This window comes from Chrysoperla carnea, chromosome 4, assembly GCF_905475395.1.
Source record: "Chrysoperla carnea chromosome 4, inChrCarn1.1, whole genome shotgun sequence".
NCBI lineage: Eukaryota > Metazoa > Arthropoda > Insecta > Neuroptera > Chrysopidae > Chrysoperla > Chrysoperla carnea.
Window position 1 is genome coordinate 14,368,503 of NC_058340.1, and position 19,718 is coordinate 14,388,220.

At 28.8% G+C, this 19,718-nt stretch overlaps 1 protein-coding gene across 3 annotated transcripts in view; it reads left to right on the forward strand.

The window, feature by feature from the left end:
* Nucleotides 1–18,771, forward strand: part of LOC123297816 (3-phosphoinositide-dependent protein kinase 1) — a 40,227-nt gene extending 21,456 nt beyond the window's left edge. The window contains exons 1-6 of one of the 3 annotated variants that reach the window (XM_044879607.1): nucleotides 18–55; nucleotides 1,477–1,546; nucleotides 14,041–14,383; nucleotides 15,193–16,252; nucleotides 17,531–17,744; nucleotides 18,054–18,771. In XM_044879607.1, the coding sequence (XP_044735542.1) occupies nucleotides 1,511–1,546; nucleotides 14,041–14,383; nucleotides 15,193–16,252; nucleotides 17,531–17,744; nucleotides 18,054–18,155 (1,755 nt within the window). In that variant the 5' untranslated portion in view covers nucleotides 18–55; nucleotides 1,477–1,510 and the 3' untranslated portion in view covers nucleotides 18,156–18,771. Of the gene's footprint in view, nucleotides 1–3; nucleotides 56–1,476; nucleotides 1,547–14,040; nucleotides 14,384–15,192; nucleotides 16,253–17,530; nucleotides 17,745–18,053 lie in introns of those variants that run through there. The other 2 variants (XM_044879609.1, XM_044879608.1) reach the window with 2 other exon arrangements.
* The last annotated feature ends 947 nt before the right edge of the window (nucleotides 18,772–19,718 follow it).

Genomic DNA, 19,718 nt, shown 5'->3' on the forward strand with positions numbered 1-19,718 from the left:
GGTGTAGTGTGCTCATTGTTCTGACGTAATTGCCTTACATTGTTATTAATTTTTTGTAAGTATTGTTTTAGTTGTTCATTTTTTTTTGTCTAGTGTATGTTGAATTTGATTGCCGTGTTTTGATCACTTCAATTTTGTATTATATCTCCTCTTTATATGCATTTTTATTGTTCAGTTTATGTCGCTAGTAAAACCGTTTTCTGCTAGTAAAACTATTTAACGATGGCATTCAGTTGCGTTATCAGTTCAGGCTTAGTTTATATGGAAATACTCACACCGTAAACCTAAAATGAAGCGAAATTTCTATGATTCTTTTTGTCTGTCATTTGAAAGATTGAGGAAGATTAGTTTGGTATCAAAGCATAAAGTGCTAGGAACTGCCGATAGAAGTGAAAACTTAAAACTTTTAGTATAAACATTTGAAATTTCATAATATATGAATTAAAATTATCAACATCAATCTGGTTTTCACATCTATTGGCACTCTGAGCAACAATTATATGCATGTTTGTATGGTTATTTAAATAAATATGGTTATTTTAATATATATATAATAAAATCTTGTACAGCCCAGCCCGTAATATATTTAAATAACCCATGTATAACTGCAGATATACTGCTATAAGCAGCTGCGCATGCGCAAGTCAGTGATGCGAACCCATAACATTTTTCCCTACCAAAAAGTACCCAACGTCGATAAAGAAGTTTTCACTTCAAAAAATGCATTCATAACATAATCCGTAGAAACAAAACATTTATTTACACTCGAGCCACAATTAAGACTTAATATTTCTATATTGCCAAACTTATTTTTATCAATTTTCCAAAAGGGAGTCAAAAATATTCATAGAAATTTCACTTTATTAGGAATATTATGCTGGTTTTAAATAAACGAACAAACAAAAACAAATCACAAACTCGTGTCGAATAAAACAAAACTTTTTACAAACTTTTTGCAATTCTGATATATTTTGCGACAGTTGGTAGTTTTTTTTCATTTTTGTTGTTGTTTATGTACTTTGCTTAATAAACCAGGCCAATCAAATTAAAAATTGAACGTTGCATCAAGTCAGGTATTTTTGTATGTTGTTTGCAATGTAGAGGCATTGTTAAATCCAAGATTTCGATCTCGACAGACGACCGGATCATGCCGACAAATAAAAAATTTCCTCGAAAATTTTGACCTTACCTACTTCATATTTTTGCCGATTTTTCCTTAAAAATTATAGTATTTATTTTTAAAGAAGGTTAAATTTTCAACAATTTGAGGTAAAACCGGTTTTTATCAATAACTAATTTGACATTTATAAAATTAGGTTTTAGCTTATTTTGATTGGTATCATTAAGATGGTATCATGTTTCTGCTACTTGTTTCTATCCGTTAATTTAAAACTGCAATTCTTTCTATCCATCTTTTTACTGAATTTATATTTGCCTGTAATGATTTCAACTGATTTTGAATTAATATTTCTGTAGCTACGAGTTCGTTCAAAAGTATCGTAAATGAATTATGCTGTCCCTGTTTGACATCACTGTGTGCTTCAAGGTAATTTTTTAGCATATTTTGGGCTTTCTCTATTCTGCTGGGTTTCTTAAAAATTAACAATTATTCTTTATAATAATACTAATTTTCTTCCTAAGACATTTTTGAAGATATTAGTGTGTTGGACAAAAAGTATGCAACGTTATTTCAATACACGTGAAGTAGTTGCAGTGGGACAAAAAATGATATGATCTTGGAGATAAACATTTATTTATAAATTTCAAATGACTACTTAAAGTGTTTTGATAAAACAAATTTAGAATATTAGGCAATTTACGAAAATACAAGACCTGTATTTTAATTTTTTTTCTTCAGTACCGAATTTTTGTAATAGCATATAACTAAAAGAAAGTTTTGAGTCCTTCTTTATAAGGAGCCTCTAAAAGTAATATTGAAATATTGCTTCAAAAAAAATGGGATTGTATTTATAGTCGCATCAATGAATGTTTTTATTCGGGAGTCCTCAATAACAGCTCCGATTTTCATGATTTGTTTTCAAAATGATACTTTTTTTATATTATTTAAAATCAGAAACATTTCACAGGGATGAAATAATATGTCGCGATTGATATATCAACGCCCAGCCTAAATCACTAATGATGGAAGTTTGAAATTTCGAGAAGATATGGATTTTATACAATAGGTGTTACATAAGAAAATATTTTCCGAAATTCATCCCCTAAAAGAGTGAAATAGGGGATGAAAGTTTGTATGAAAATATATATAAACCGTCATTTTTTATTTCACCACTTCACCGATTTTAAAAGTTCTTTCAACTATAGAATGCTACATTATCAGCAAATAAAATATTAAGCTGTATTTTATTTTCAAAAAAATTAAGGTTCCGCACCAAAAGTAAAAATCCATTAAATATTGAAACCGACATTTTTGAGTTCACTACGTAACCGATTTTAAAATTCTTTCATCTATAGAATGCTACATTATCAGCAAGTGACATGGCTGTCTTTTCTTTTGAAAATTATTAGCGATTCGAACTAAAAGTTACAATCCATTAAATAGTGAACAAAAGAGAAGTTAAGAGAATTGATGGCTATAACGTGGAAAACAGCTAGTTATTTATATTGTTTCAACAATATTTATACAACTTGTATAAAAAATTCATTCTTGTGTGATTTTTTTCCACAAAAAATGTATTTTAACTTAATAGCAATGAAAATTGATTTTAACTTTTGGTGCAGAATCCTAACTTTTTTGAAAATAAAATTCAACCCATATTAATTGGTGATAATGTAGCATTCTATAGGTTAAAGCATTTTTAAAATCATCTTCTATCTTCTTTCACCCCCTATTTCACCCTTTTAGGAGATGAATTTCGAAAAATCCTTTCACATGTGATACCTACAATATAAAATCAATATCTTCGCGAAATTCCAAACTTCTATCATTAGCGATTCAGGCTGGATGTCGATATATCAGTCGCGACATTGCCTATTCCCCCTCCAGAATATTTCCCCCATCTGAAATGTTTCTGATTTTAAATAATATTCAAAAAAAATCATTTTGTGACCATGAAGGTCTTAGAAAAGGATTTATTATTCTAAAAATAGTAAAAATTGAGTTTAGAAGAATGCGTAAACATTGATGGCGAATAATTGGATGAATACAAATGATTAATGTGTTGTATTTTAATGATCTTATCAATACTTTATAAAAGTTCAATGTTGAAGTCTTAATTAAATTTTATTCCATTTTCTTTATGTAAATTAAATAAAAGTTTCAACTCAGAATTAAGTTTTCTAAAGTAAGTTCCTTATGTATAAACAAATATTTCCATAACGAATAGTTAATTATTAGATACACTATGACTGTTACAATAGACTAACACATATTGGAGTAGGAGTCAAAAATTTATTTTTAAGTAATTTCTCTTTAAGTTATCGAAGTGAACAGAAACATGTTGCGATTTCAAACGTGGTGTTTTACCCACAACACTTTTTGTTAGTTGCAACATTATACGATAGATCAAGAGTTTTGTATACCAAACTTCAAAACAAAATGAAAGTTTTATTATTTTAATACCTCGTAAACATTCATCTACGAGAAAGTGGTTCGAAAATACACTGAGAAAGAAATTGTCTATTACAGTGACGTCACATTGTCACGATTTATGGTCATTGTGTGAGAAATGCCCTTCTTGCTCATTAAGGTTTTTTGAAAAGCAAAGAAAAATCGAAATCATTTAAGAATTTTTTATGTTTTACACTTGTAGGTAAGGTTGTTACCATACATTTTCTCTCTTCTGATATGTAAAATCCCTATATATTATAAATGTGAAAGTAAGATTGTTCACTGAAGATCTGACATTTTACTGCGCCATCTATGAGCATGATTTTGAACCATAAATTAAAGATTTCTTTAAAAATAGATACGAAATACAATTCCTGGCCATCTTTTCTTATATACTCAATGAACTATAACTATTTTACATTACAAAAAACGAGAACTGTACATATTTTTTACCTGTGTAAATCAATTCCTACTCCTATTTCGAGTGTTATGGAAAGGTGATAAGTGAGAGCAATGATGGTGGAGACTATAACGCGGTGGGTTTACTTTTAAACCCAGCTAAGTGGGCGGGTATCAAGCTAGTTAATTAATAAATGAAATTGTAGAAATAAAATATAAGTTTTCTGATTTGTAGCCTTTGTAGCCTTAAAATATGTAAAATTATGTACCGGAAATTGTGGTTTATTTGGAGGAAAAAATGAGGAAAAAAACGTTCCAAAAGATGTTACTTTTGCCACGACACAGAACTAAAATCTGCTACAAAAAAAATATAGCTTCATTAAAAAAAACTAAATTGACCCCTAAACTTACCCTTTGACCGATGTCTTCGTAAACTATTTACTGGATTTTTCAGTAATTATATAAGATTTTCGTTCTCTCTAAAAATAAGGGGATATGTTTTTTTTGCTTTTTTCGATTTTCCATTTTGAATATTAAAGTTTAAAAAACAATTGTTTTTCCATAATGCTAAATTTAGTAGTTTATTTAATAATGTAATATTAAATATTTATATTTGTTCGTGCAAAATGTGAAATTTATAGAAACATAAGTGAAATGGTAGGAAAATACACTACACGTGGCAAGGCGTCTATTACCATTATTTTTATATGTTTTTGTACATTTATCCATAAATAAAGTTTTGATGGACACAACCGTATGACCTGTGTACAGGGTGGTTCAAGTTATAAGAGTATGGACTCCATAAAATTGTAAATAATATTAATATAATGATAATTTCTAAATACTCTTACATCCAGGAAATGGTCGTTTATGGTCAAGAGATTGAAATTTTGAAAGAAAAATGATATTTTGTTAATATTTCCAAAACACCTGCTTATAAAAATTGGAATTTGGATAGTATAAATAAGGGCCATTCATGATTTAAATTTTATTGTGATAAATTATAAAAACCAAAAGTAGAAATATGAGTGTGTCATCACCCCATTTTGAGAAAAAATCTTGTTCTCTTTGAGGGGGCTATCCATCAGTTTTAATCTTGTGATACAAGTTACAAATTTGTGTACCTTCTGAAAGAAAATTCTCTGTCTGTGATAATTTACGTAGAGGAAGAGGCTTTTAAACACGATATTGATAACAAACTCTCAAATGTTCGTCCTTATTTAAATGAGCAGCCAAACTGTACTCTGGTACCGACGTAAAATTGGTTGGTTACTTTTTTCTTCATATTAGATTTTTATAAGAAAAATACTATCTAGCAATAGAAAATAGAACTATAGTTTGCAACGCCTATAGATGCATAATATTTAACGGAAATTTTTGTTTACAATCTTGTAAACCGCGTACATATAAGAGTACATCACATTAAAATGTATAATAAAGTAGATATCTTTTAGGTTTTTCTCAATGAAATAGTCAGCCGAATTGGTTGGTTATATACATGAAGTATGGTTTACATTTTTTAGCGTTAAAATCGAATATGTCCTGTGTATAAGTGTGAAAACATGTGTCAACTCATTTTTAGGGGGAGTGAAAAGAAAGTTTTTAGTTTTTTATGTCCAAACGGGGTCAAATTTGGAGGTATTTACAAGTTAAAAAGATTCCACTAAGAAAATTTTTAGCGGTAAATAGGTACTGAAAAAATCATTTTGTTATAGATTTTTACTTTTAACGAAAAATAAATAATTTACAATTTTCCGTAAAATCAGGTGTCGCAAAATTTTCAAACTAAAGTATTATCATTTCCCCTTCAAAATGAGCTGATACGTGTTTTCAGGTTTTTTATTTCGCTTCTAATATTAGTGTACAAACTTTTTTTACAAATCATCCTGTATAAAAATCTACACGATTATTTGAAATCAATAATTTATTGAGAATATTATACAATTATTGAATATATTCATACAATCGTATCAAATATTATTCAATCGGTATTAAAAACGTATAAAAATAAGCAAGTCAAGTGTGTTAAATAAATACATGTGCTCTTATTTTTCAACAGATTCGTATACAGCGTAAGAAATGAAATTGTAATTCAGTAACGAAATGTTATAATTTTGAAAATCAATTTTGGTTATGAAATGTTGTTCATTTTGTCGCTAGTTTTCATTTTTAACCCCCGAACTAAAAAAAAGGGGGTGTTATATGTTTGACCGCTATGTGTGTGTGTCTGTGTGTTTGCCTGTCTGTGGCATTGTAGCGCCTAAACGGATGAACCGATTTTAATTTTTTTGGTTTCGTTTGAAAGGTAATTTAACGGAGAGTGTTCTGAGATATGTTCAAAGTGCTAAGAACTCTCTCCGTTAAATTACCTTTTAATTACCTGTTCAAGGGCGAAATTGGCGATGATCTTCAAAATTGGTTCAGTTTGGAAAAGGCATGACATATAATTTTAACATATAAGTTATTAATATGGAAATGAATGGCCCAACAAACCTGGCTCCATTCATTTCGAAAAGTGAAATGGTAAAATAATTAAGTAATTCAAAACAATAATTCAAAAGAACAAAGACAACTGAAATATTTCAATTTCAATTAAAAAATTTCCAAAAATTTGTCCCAAAAAATGATAGCTCTCTAAGTATCCTTTTCATCTCATCTGATGCCCTTGATATGCCATCACTTTGATATTGATTTCAGAAGGAGGGCTATAAGTTGAAAGTGTTTATCTGTGTGTTTGTGTATTTCTCAGTGGCATCGTAGACCCTAAACGGTCGAACCGACTCGATTGAAAACATTTTAAAGCTAAGTTTCCAAAAATCGGTTTACAAGGAATTAATCGCATTTTTCGGGGGTTTTTTAAATTTTGTAAATTTCACTTGTTAAATATACATTTTTATTAACAACCATTTTTGGAAGTTAGAATAAGCTGTTTCATACGTTGCTTTTGATTTACTTGGTAGAAAATTTGCTACAACACCTTTTGCATCTGCTTCAACGTCAATCAAACTCATAGCTTAGCCGAATAAAAAATTTTTTTTGTGCTTATTGGTTGTGCTGAATATTATGAGGATTATTTTTGTATGTTAATTAAAGTTGAGAAACAGTTGCAATTTTCTTTCGACATTGAATACCAAAAACGTACATTTTTATAGAACGTTTTTGATTGATAACAATAAACTCTATTACCATTTACCCGTGCTTGTTGGTGAGAAAGGTGGAGAAGACTTATGTTACGGTCTAAACTGTCTAAACTACCATATTTGTTAGTATTTGACATGGAGTACTAATAAAGCATACCTATTTTATCGTTTATTGATATTTATTTTAGGGGATAAAACGTATCTAGGTAATAAATAACCTTCGAAACGGTTATTATTGTTTGCATTCAAATTATCTATTGTGTACAAATTGTAATAATGTTAATATTTACTAAATAATGCCTATATAAAACGTTGACATTCACTAGTAAACGTCGGCTTAGTGGCTGTGCGAGTTGAAGTGCAACCAACTCTACTCGTTTGGCTACTGACAGGAAGGATGCGGGTTCGAATCCAGGCAGCGGGTTCGAATCCACACTGTCGTCGTTTGGACAAGAACGAATTAACCTACTCCACCCACATCATTAAGTTATTTGTGTGTATGAATGTAGTTTAAAATAAAATAAAGATTAAAAATAATGATGCGGGTGTCCCCTGTTATAGATGGATATCTGAAAAATAAGGTGGTTAAATCCCATTATTATTGTAATATTATGTACACTCTGTGTCACAAAACTTGCAAATTATAGTATATGTATTCTATGTTAATCGGTGTTTTTTTTTATTTTGACACAGAGATATGAATGAATATCATTAGGAAATACAGGATAATCAAGGAGTAAAATGAAGGTATTAGATAGTGTACAAGATAGTGTTAAATTACTAGTACCGACAATTGGCATAACCACAAAGGTTTATAATTACAAGTGTTATAAAATATTCATATACCGAAATTTATTTGCTAAAATCCATTGAATATTAGTAGTCTAAAACGATTCTTCCTAAAATTTTGCACCTTAAAATTTTATTTTAAAATCACTAGGTAGTTAAAATATTTTCAATATGAAATATAAGAATTTATCAAAATAAAAATAATAAAAAAATAAAATTTAATGTGACATATACTATTTTAAATTTTTATAAAAATCTTTAAACAAATTTATAATCATCTTCAAATCATCACAAAACAGATTTATAATCATCATTTTGAACCATAAATTAAAGTATTCTGTAAAAATTTAAAATAGTAAATGACAAACCATTCATGGCCAACTTTTCTGATATACTATATGAAATATGACTATTTTACATTTAACAAAATGTAAAACTGTCCACATCAAGGGAGGTGGAGGCTATAAAGCGGTGTTTTTAACTTTTAAGCCCAGTGAAACGGGTGAATATCAATCTAGTATTCTTAATATGTATATACTTAATTAAATTTTTTTGTCGATATGCCCATAGCGAGAAAACAAGATTAAAGTACACAGTTTTGTTACTAATAGTAGTAGTAATATACCTAGAATAAAATTTGAATTACAAACGACATGAAAATAAAAATTTAAAATAAAACAAGTGAAAACAAACAATTGACTGAGTTAATTGTTGAAATACCATGTATATACAGTGTTGATGAAGCAATCATTTGTTTTTTGACGTCACGTAAATAAAAAAAGATATCCACTTTTAAATAGCCATAACTGATATTCCCATATTAATACATACTATAATATTTGCACCTAATTAGCGCCCTCGTGGGCAAACAGTGATGTTTAAATAAAATGATTCAAACAAAAGTTGTTTATTTTTTTTTTTAAGGAACATTTTTTACATTTAAACTTTTTTTCTATCTCTAACGGTATACAAGATGGGTCCTATATTGCTCATTTACGATCTCGACCTCACTTTTTACGTCCTGAGTACGCTATAAAAATTTCAGCTTGATATCTTTTTGCGTTTTTGAGTTATCTTGTTGACAGACAGGCGGACAGACAACCGGAAATGGACTAATTAGGTGATGCTATGAACACCTAACACCTAAATTTTTTTCGTTGCTTCAATATTTTTAAGCGTTACAAACTTGGGACTAAACTTAATGTACTATGTATATTTCATATATACATGGTATAAAAACTCACTGCATATAAATAAAGTTGATATGCAGTTTGTGACATAATACTTGTGATTATTATTATGCAATATGTACTATTGTGTTATTTTTACATAATAAACGATAGAATAACATTTATTTATGAATGCCATGGTGCCACGCGCGGACTTTTGTTATCGCTATTACAAAATAATATGCCATGAACATCATGTATTATTATTATATAGGTATATAATAGTCGCAGAAACGAAGCAAACAAGTTCGATAAATTTGATCAGTAAGTCGAATTTGAATGCTCTTTCGACATTCGATTCGCTAGAGTTTCAGGAAATTTTGTGACCTTAATTGATTTATAAGAAATTAAAAATATGCAAGAATTGAAGGCCGAAAACCGCATTCAAATGCAACTTACTGTTCAAATTTTTCGAACTTTGAACATTTTTAGTGTTTCGTTTCTGCGACTCCAATAGTACATGTGTGCAGTTATTTGTACTTGTTTGTAGTACTTACAATTATTATTAGCACATTCATGTGTGCATTTGAAGCATATGTAAATAAATATACACATCATTCACAGTAGTTTGTAGATATGGAGTACGGTACTTGTTTAAATATTTATTTTAAACTGTTGAATTATCATTGTTTTTATCATAAATTATATTTCATTGCAATTATTAATATTTTTATAATTATATGGGCTTTACTATTCATCTGGATTCTTCAAGTTAACCCATTAGCATTGACTAGTGGCGTGCATTGCATATAGACAGAAAAACACTGCCTACCCTACATAATTCAGATAAATATGTATAAGCTAGTTCTGATATCTAATATTATTTATCTACGAGTACTATCAATAAATAAATCTTAAGTGGTCATCTATAATTTAATACGACAGACAGATTATACCATATCGTTCATTCAATTTTAAGTAACTTCCCATTGCGCTGCACTAGTGCTATGCTGTGAATACCTCGGGAAAGACAAAAACTATTCGTGCCTAGATAGAAAACGTAAAACACAAACAAACAGACTTTCTTTCGCATTTATAATGTTAGTTAGGATTAAAAAATTTTTGCTATTATCAAATTTTCAAATAAGGGTCAACAATCAATATATTTTCATGCCATAAATTACCTGATGGTTGAATTAATTAAAAGTTCACGTAGAGATAGAGTTTTGAAATGTGTGTTAAAATTAATATTTAAAATCTTTGATGTGTGTTTGATTTGATTGAATGTTAAAATGTATTTTAATTAACAATATTGTAATTGTAATAGAAATAAATATGTTTACATAAATTGATGATTTATGTAACGGTTAATTAAACACTTTCATAAGTTTATTAACCGTTCAGTAATTTAATCAACTCATTTATATTTTTACTCTAATCAATAAACATTGAATATGAGCCTTGTTCGAAATACTCAAGGACAGTTTGTTTTTGTTTATTATTTTAAATCAACAACATTCATAATACAAAAGATTGAGGGATCAATTGAACGAAAATTTTCTTAAAAAATATACCTTATCTTATTATCAGCAGAATTGAAAATATCAAAAAGCAAATTAAGCTTAAAAATCGTCAAATTTAAAGTTTTTCATTTTTTTTTCTTTTTATCTGTAAAAATTAGGATTAATTGAAAAACTCACAAGAGTATTTTTTACCCAAGAAATTCGTATTTACGAGAAAAGACCAAAAAGAGAATTTCGATAGAATTAATTTTTTGCTTATCTAAAATTCCTGAGCGTAGAAAGTACACATTATGATAAATTAACTTATCTATTTCAAACCAACCTAGTTTTATCTGGCAACATAAAGGTTAAATCTTTTTCGAATTTAATTTAAATGCATTCATTATTGTATGATATGATTTATCGAAGTTTTACTAATTAATTTTGTTCGATTTAATTACTCCATACAATAACTTTGTAAGAATGAAAACAAAAGGTTGAACATACTACACTCAAAAGGTTCATTAATGTACAATATTTCATAATAATATTTATTATTAATTATGATCAATAAATTATGTATGGCTAATTTTATATGGTCCAAGTTTTCCTAAAATTGAACCCGCTACAATCGAAATTGGTTACACTTTAACCAACTGAACTACTAGGGTTGACGTCTTGAAACCTTAATTGAATAACTAAAATAATTTGAATACTTTGGCAATAATGTACACAGAACTTTGTATAAGTGAATTCGCTTTTGACCACATATTGCTAAAAAGTACATAATTTAGGAAGAACAATTTAGGTGGTATTTGTACCTTATTTTTCTTTGATGATGAATTTTGTTATAGCTTCATGAATGTAGACGAAAAATAAGAATCAAATTTTTCGATATCTGTTAAAGTTTTAACTTTTATTTAACTAGTTTTTTTCTAATTTACACCGCCTAGTTTTGGAGAAATCTATGAAAACATATCATCCATCTACCGTTTTATCATAAAACCAATGTTAAATATGCCTAATTTTGAAGTCATTTATTTCTTTAAATAATCAAGCACCCTCTCCCCCTAAAATTTTCAAAATTGATTAAGACTAAGCCCAACTTCAATATATAAAAAAAATCAAGCTTTTTATTTAAAATTGCCTTGATGCTCATGCATCGTTAAGGAAAAAAAACCAGTTTTAAATAATTTTCCATATTATAAAAATTTGTAAATATCCAAAATTGTGTAAATTCCAAACCGCATTTGTTTTGATCACGTAAAAACAAAACAAAACATTTAAATATGGAAAAACAACAATTTATTTATCTATTTGTCTGGTCACACAGACTCCATTATCAATAATAAAAATCATATGACTAATGTTTGATATTAATAATAATAATTGAAAAATGTACTTATATACATGTATATCATGTATACCACAACAATTTGATTCTCGTGTGGTTTGAAAATATAGGATGTTTCTAGTAAATAGTTTTATTAGAATTACCTAGATGGTTAAAATTTTGGATAATTTTAAATATAAACAAGTAGGAACAAACAAATGATTGAGTTGATTGTTGAAATACCATGTATTGACAGTGTCGATTACGCAATCGTTTGTTTTTTTACGTCATGTAAGTAAACAAAGATAGCCACTCATATATATCTGATCACAGGTAAACAGTTCTATTTACGAAAAAATGTTTCAAACGAAAGTTGTTTATTTTTTTAAAAGAAACATTTTTTAAAAGGATTGATCTATTTGCTCATTTACGAACTCAACCTCAAAATTTACGTCCTTAACAAGCTATAGAAATTTCAGCTTGATATCTCTTTTCCTTTTTAAGTTATCGTGTTTACAGACTGACTGACAGACGGAAACCGGAAATGGACTAATTAAGTGATTTTATGAATCCTTATAGCAAAATTTTATTTGTAGGATCAATATTTTTAAGCGTTACAAACTTGTGATGAAACTTAGTATACCTATATATTTCATATACACATGGTATAAAAATAGTTATTTTATGACACACAACTTTGGTATGAAACATTTATTCATACAATCAACATTTAGAGCCTAATTTGAGAGTATATGACATTAAATGATGGATTTTCGAATTTGTTATTGGAGAACTTTATATGATGAAAATATATAGAACCTATAGATATTCCCCCTCGTGGTGCTGAATTAATTCTGCACAGAACAATTTCTATGTTTTTATTTTCCTATGCTAAATTGGGTGCCACCCTATTAATTATAATTAATATCATCTTCTTATCAATAAAATAATACCACATTTTATTACTGAACGCAATCGATATCAAATGTTATTTTACACACAATCATTAGTTTTAAATTTCTTCACGTAGACGTCAGTTAAATTTTTTTGTTGTGGCTAAGGTCATTTTGTTCCATACTCGTGGTATCTATTTCCGTCCAAGCGTTTTTTGACTTTCTGATTCCGAACCTAATAAACATTTTTGAGAAAACGATATTTATATCTAGCGATATTTTATATTTAAAAAAATGGCTATCATAAATGGAAATGCGTAAAAATTGCATTTGTTTGCTACTAAAAATTTCCTACTTTGTTTTCCGTTGTTGTTAGGCAAACTATGTTACATTAAAATGGCCTCAACTGATGTTCTATTTAACATGTTCATAAATTCCAAAAAAACGCGATGTTCCTAACTACAAACTCTATGCACGTATGAAATTGCAAATAAAGGTAAATAAAAGGTCATTTGGAGCTTATAAATGATTAGAATTAGATAAATCGGCACTGTTTTTTGCTATTTCTTCGCTGCAATCAATTAGTATGCTACACGGATGTTGAATGATTATTAAATCTTATTTGTTAATGTCTCATCAATAAAAAGAGACCAGCGAGCGTAATTTTCACTAAATGCAGATTTTTGAAAACTTCAGTTTAAATTCGTAATATTATCCTAAATATGGTGCAATTATGCAAAATAAAACCATTTTTTTCGCAAAACGTCCGTTCGTACTGAATTTCGTTTCCATTGACTTGAACATTTTCTGTTCGCCTCGGTACGAAAACATTCAGTTCGATTGCGCTCGTTTTATTTGAAATCAAATGCACATTAACCCATTTTTACAGTTACAATAGTCAGTTCTATTTTCAACTAGCTGTGACTCACATGCTTCGCTTGACAATCCTATGTGGCAGAAAGTATATTTTTTCTTCAGCTCAAAAAACGTTCATCGGTATTTATTGTCATTAAGAACAGTAGTATTTTAATATTCTAAAAAAGATATATTCCAAATCTGTCTTTCCACTTTCTCTAAACCATTATATTGGCTTAGTTTCCCTAAAATATCCTCAAAAACAAATATTGCGTAACTAAAGTAATTTTTTGAATTATCGAAAAAGAAACGCACTTGAAATCATCTTTTGAATGAATAAAATAACAATATTTAGATTTTTATTAATTTGGATAATATTATTGTTACAGACTGGTGCAGCAGTTGGTGTTTCCCAAAGTCCGTCAAAAAAGACAACAGATAATGACACAAAATCGAATAGCAGCACCATCAATAGTGCTCCTATTGTGATCACTAATAACACGAACAAAATTCTAGAACAAAAGTTGTCAGTTGATAAAATTAACAATATGACACCAACCCCCACCAATCATATTAATCGTACACCTAAACAACAAACAACTGAACTTCAACAACCACAACCATCCGCAAAGAAGACTGCTAACGATTTTATATTTGGTAAAACTTTAGGAGATGGCAGTTTCAGCACTGTCTATCTCGCTAAAGAAGTGCACACTAAAAAGGAATTTGCAAGTAAGTAGTTTATGATCTTCTTTTTACAATAGTATTGCTAGGGATTTTTAAATTCACTTTCATTTAGTTTTTTTTTTTTACAAAAATATTAATAGCTGAAGCATTGTAAAAAGTTATACCGGCTTTTCCGTTTACACGCAATAAATTATAACTTACTTGAAGAATAAAAAAATATTTTAACTTTCTTAGCTTGCCAGTTATATTTCAACAACACCTTTTTTTGAACTTCATAAATTGTGGGTACTCTAATTCAGAAATTGGAATAAAAATATAAATTTCGGACTCTTAACAATATTTGAAAAAACTGATAAAATATCTTATTTCTTAAAATTAACTCAATGGTTCCACTGACTCCGAAATGCTGAGCGCGTTAGCGATACAACACTTTTGAGCTCTGGGCATTACTCTTTCTGATCGCTTCAAACAGCTCATTAGGTCGCCTTGGTTCGGATGTGCCCAACAAATTTTGACACCAAACGACGAATAGTGTTTGCAGACCTGTTGACCACAAAATTTTCGACGTCATCAGTGATCATAGTAAAATACTGAATTGATGTTTCAAAAACATATTTTATCAACTCAATATGTTGACAATTGTCAAAGTTAGCCATGGAGCGCCCTGTACTCAGTGCTAACAAACTTCTATGAACATACATGTACTATTTCATTCAAAAGTGGTATACATTTTGCGTATGTTACTTCATGATATTCCCGAACGCAATAGAATTTAGAACTTATTAATAATTTTTGTCAGTAACGACCCTATTCCATTTTTATTTTTTTACCAATTTTGTTTTATTTTCTTACAGTTAAAGTTTGTGATAAAAGTCATATAATTCGTGAAAAGAAACAACAATATATACTTCGAGAAAAAGAGGCATTAAATATGCTAGTAAATGATCCATATTTTGTAAAATTATATTGTACATTTCATGATGATAGAAAATTATACTTTGTATTAACTTACGCTAAAAATGGAGACCTACTACAATTAATCAAACGATTGGGATCATTAGATATGAAATTAACTCAATATTACACATGCGAATTAGTAATTGCATTGGAAGCATTAAAAGCAAAAGGAATTATACATAGGGATCTAAAACCTGAAAATATTTTATTAGATGAAAATTTTAATATTTTAATAACGGATTTTGGATCAACTAAAATTTTGAAACAAGAACCATTAATCAATAATACAGATCAAAGTCAATCAGAACAAGTACCAAGACGTAGAAATAGTTTTGTGGGAACTGCAAATTATGTTAGTCCAGAATTATTAACAGACAAGTTAACCACACACGCGTGTGATTTATGGGCATTAGGCTGTGTCATATATCAAATGTTAACTGGAAAATTATGCTTTTTGGCGGGTAGTGATCATTTAATATTCAATAAAATATTAAATCGTCAATATGAGTATCCGGATAATTTTTCAAATGTTGCGAGTGATTTAATTGATAAGTTATTGGTTATTGAAGCGGATCAACGATTAGGTGCATCCGATTCAGTACCATATGCAAGTATACGAAATCATCCATTTTTCGATGATGTTATTTGGGATAACATTGGTGGAATGCCACCATCAGATAGTTTAGAAAAGGTTATTCTAGATAAAAATGAAGAAGGAGATGAAAAAGACTGTTTTGAAAAGGCTGAACCTGGTTTAAATAATCGGCAAATGGCAAGACTGGTTGGTTTATCTATGGATAGTAGTGAGAGTACTCTAATTTATGATGGTTCAGTGGAATCATTGAATTTGGATAATAATCAAACAAAAAATGGTAAAGAAGATAAACGTAAAAATATAGCGGATTTAACACCTATTCAAATTGAAACTAGATTATCAATGCAAAGGCGAAGTAGTAAGTAAGTTAATCATGTTTCAATCGGTTTCGAAAAAATATCCCTGAAGGTCATTTGGAAAAAGCTTATCGAGTGTCCGATATTCAGTGATTTAATGGGAACTATGACGTTAGATGTGGAAAGATTCCATTATCAAGTAAGCTTGGTTGGAAGTTAGGAAAAAATATGTGATTTGAATTGATTTCGTTTCCAATCCCTAATTTTAAATTAAGACCACGAAAATGATTCTTTCTCGTGGATTGTTTTCTCTCTTTTTCGTATTTCGTTGTAATATGTACCTTAATTACCGTTGTAAAATGGAGTAAAGTTTACATTCGGGTATATTAATATAGCATCTTATACTCTCCTATAAAACATTATATACCGGATTGGCTATGCAGATGACTTGGAAAAATGTTAAATTGTATAAATAAGGTATACAAGGTAGGCCATTTTAATCTGTACACCTAAATATCTCGTTTTGTAGTTAACCAACCAAAAATAACTTACAAAAATTGCAGAGCTAGAAAGGGATGTTCTGACATCAGATTGGACCTGGTTTTTCGAGTTTCTTTAATAGTGAATTTAGATCCTAAACGGAAAGAGAAAATAATTTTTTTAATTAAAAAGTTGATCCTCAGAAAAAAATTACAATTTTTGTTTAAAATATTTTTTCGAAAATCATAAGCTTTCGAAGGAAAGTCGACTTAAAAATTGGCTAGAGCATTTTTCCGTAGTTAGCATGTTTTCTTTCGATTAATTGCAATAATGATATATTTTTAAGTCGTATTTTCTCCCAAAACTGACGTATTCGAAAAAATAATTTTGGTGAAAATTGTTAGTTTTTTTTATGAGGATCAACTTTCTAATTGAAGTGTTATTCATTCTATCTCTTATCTTTTAGGATCTAAATTGGCTATAGAAGAAACTCGTAGAACTGGGTTCAATCTGATATCAGAACAGTATGCCCCTCATCAATTTTTTCAACTTTTGTTTATTTTTTTATTAGTTAACTACAAAACGAGATATTTAGGTGTATAAATTAAAATGACCCACCCTATATTTGTTACAGTAATAATACTTAATCGATCAATACCTATTTTGATTACAAAAGGTGTCAGTTATATTACGTTGTTTTAACCGGTCAAAAGTAGGTTTGAGTTACTGAAAATTTTGATTGTTTTTGAATTAAATTTCCGAGGTTTACCGAGCATCGAATACTTGACTAGCATAATATGCGAATGGCCCCAGGTTGAATATTCTAAAAATTAACATTTATTGTATTTTTTCTTTTGTTGCTAGATATCATGATTTAGTTGAAGGTAATTTAATTTTAAAACAAGGACTATTGGATAAGAAAAAAGGCATACGACCGCGAAGGAGAATGTTTTTACTTACATTAGGGCCTCATATATACTATGTCGATCCACAAACAATGGTATTAAAAGGTCAAATACCCTGGACAGAAGATTTACGAGTGGAAGTGAAGCATTTTAGAAAATTTGATATCGTCACGGTACTATTTTTTATTTTTTAAAACTTATTATAATAATTTATATTTTTTACTTTGTAATAATTGTATAACAACTTATTTCGAAAGTTCAATTCGTATCAACTATCCTACTGCAGTTAAACAACTTGTGCTGCGTTTCTGTTGCCAGAAAGCAAAATATTCCTTCTTTTCACCTCAATTTTTTGGAAATATAAAAATTTTATTCATTATCAATTCAAATATTTCCAAATCGAAATATTTTTTTCAAAAGAAAAATAGATTTGTAAAATAAAATAATGATTGTTCTGATTTCTGTTTATTTTCTGATTACAGCCAAATAGAACATATTTATTAGAAGATCCGGAAGGGTACGCGTTACAATGGCAACAAGATATAGAAGATGTACATGAATTTTATTTTAACAAAAAACCGTAGAAAAATTGTATTTATTTATTTAAATTATTTTATTCAATTAAGTTATATTATGTTTTTGTCGTTTATTATATTATATAATAAGGCTTGGTTTAAACTAAAGAAGATAAAATTGGCGCGTTTCTTTAATTGCGCTATTGAGTCTTTATTGAGTCAATAAATAGTAAGTCTCAGATTATGCAACACATAATCCAGTAAACTGGCGAAAGCGAAATGATTTTATGATAAATAGTTTGTATTTCACGTTTTATATATAGATAGATATTGAGTTTTAAGGACTCATTCACAAAAAATTCTTAATCGTATTTAGGAAAAAATAGACCAAAAAAATAGACCCGGCAAAAAAAGACCGAAATAATTTCTGTAATAGTATCACATTTTTGAACGCAAAGGCTTGAAACTTCAGAACCCAACCAACTTCTCTATAATCGACAAACTGGACCCAATCAATTCGTAATTACAACAATATTTCAGATCTTTAAAATTTTCGGTCTATTTTTTACGATTACCCCATTAATCTCCTAAGGGCTTTTTGTGGATCACATCCTTTTTATTTATTGCACTTTAATTTTTTTTAATTTTTTTTTTAAGTTTTTATTTGATCATGACAATTCTAAAAATAAATAAACGATATGAGAAAGCAACAAGGAAAATTGATGGTAAAACGTAGCAAATTTGAAAGCGCGCAAATTTTGTACCTAAAGTTGGAGGTTTGAACGAAGCCTTATTTTTGTTTTCTAGATTAGAATTATGATTTGAATGTAAATAATTAAACAGTGTTGTTTGTTGTCCACAACAAATTATTTCACGTACGTAATTTTCATGTGTTCATATATTTTTACTATTTATCATAATATTATAATAGATATTTTATACCGATTGTAAGCTATTTCCTTAGCCGTATAAAATATATGAAGTAAGAAGAATTTTTATGGACGTTCCTGTGTATAAAAGAAAGTGTCATGTATTAAAGAAAGAGGGAATGTGTACTGTGTGTTGTGGTGTGTTATGGTTATGTGTTATTGTGTGTGATTGGTATTGTATGTGTACAGCTTCAAGTGATAAATATGATCGGCTGGGTTAATGTATACACATAATACAATCCCTCTTTCTTTTATACATAAGAACGTCCGTAAAAACTCATCTTACTTCATATAATATAAATGGCTAACGATATGGTTTACAAATTTTATATACAACGTGTAACAAAACTACCTTGTACTCCTTCTCTTCTACAACCCACCCTTAAAATTATATTAAAGACTGCAGGTATGCACTTACCCAATTCTTAATTGATGGTTAGCAAATATTGGCCTTACAAATATATTATCCTTTCGTTACAAGACGTCCGGATGTTGCAAGAACTCCATCAATTCGAATTTTATATAACAAAAATGATAGCCCGAAATTCTGCGTGGAATAATTATTTGGATACCTCCTTAATATTATAAATAACTAGATTGCTGGAATGCAGTTTAAAGTAATAAGATATTTATTTATTAAAGTAATAAGATATTTATTAACTACTTCTATAACACAATTCAAGTCCAAATGACCTGATTATTT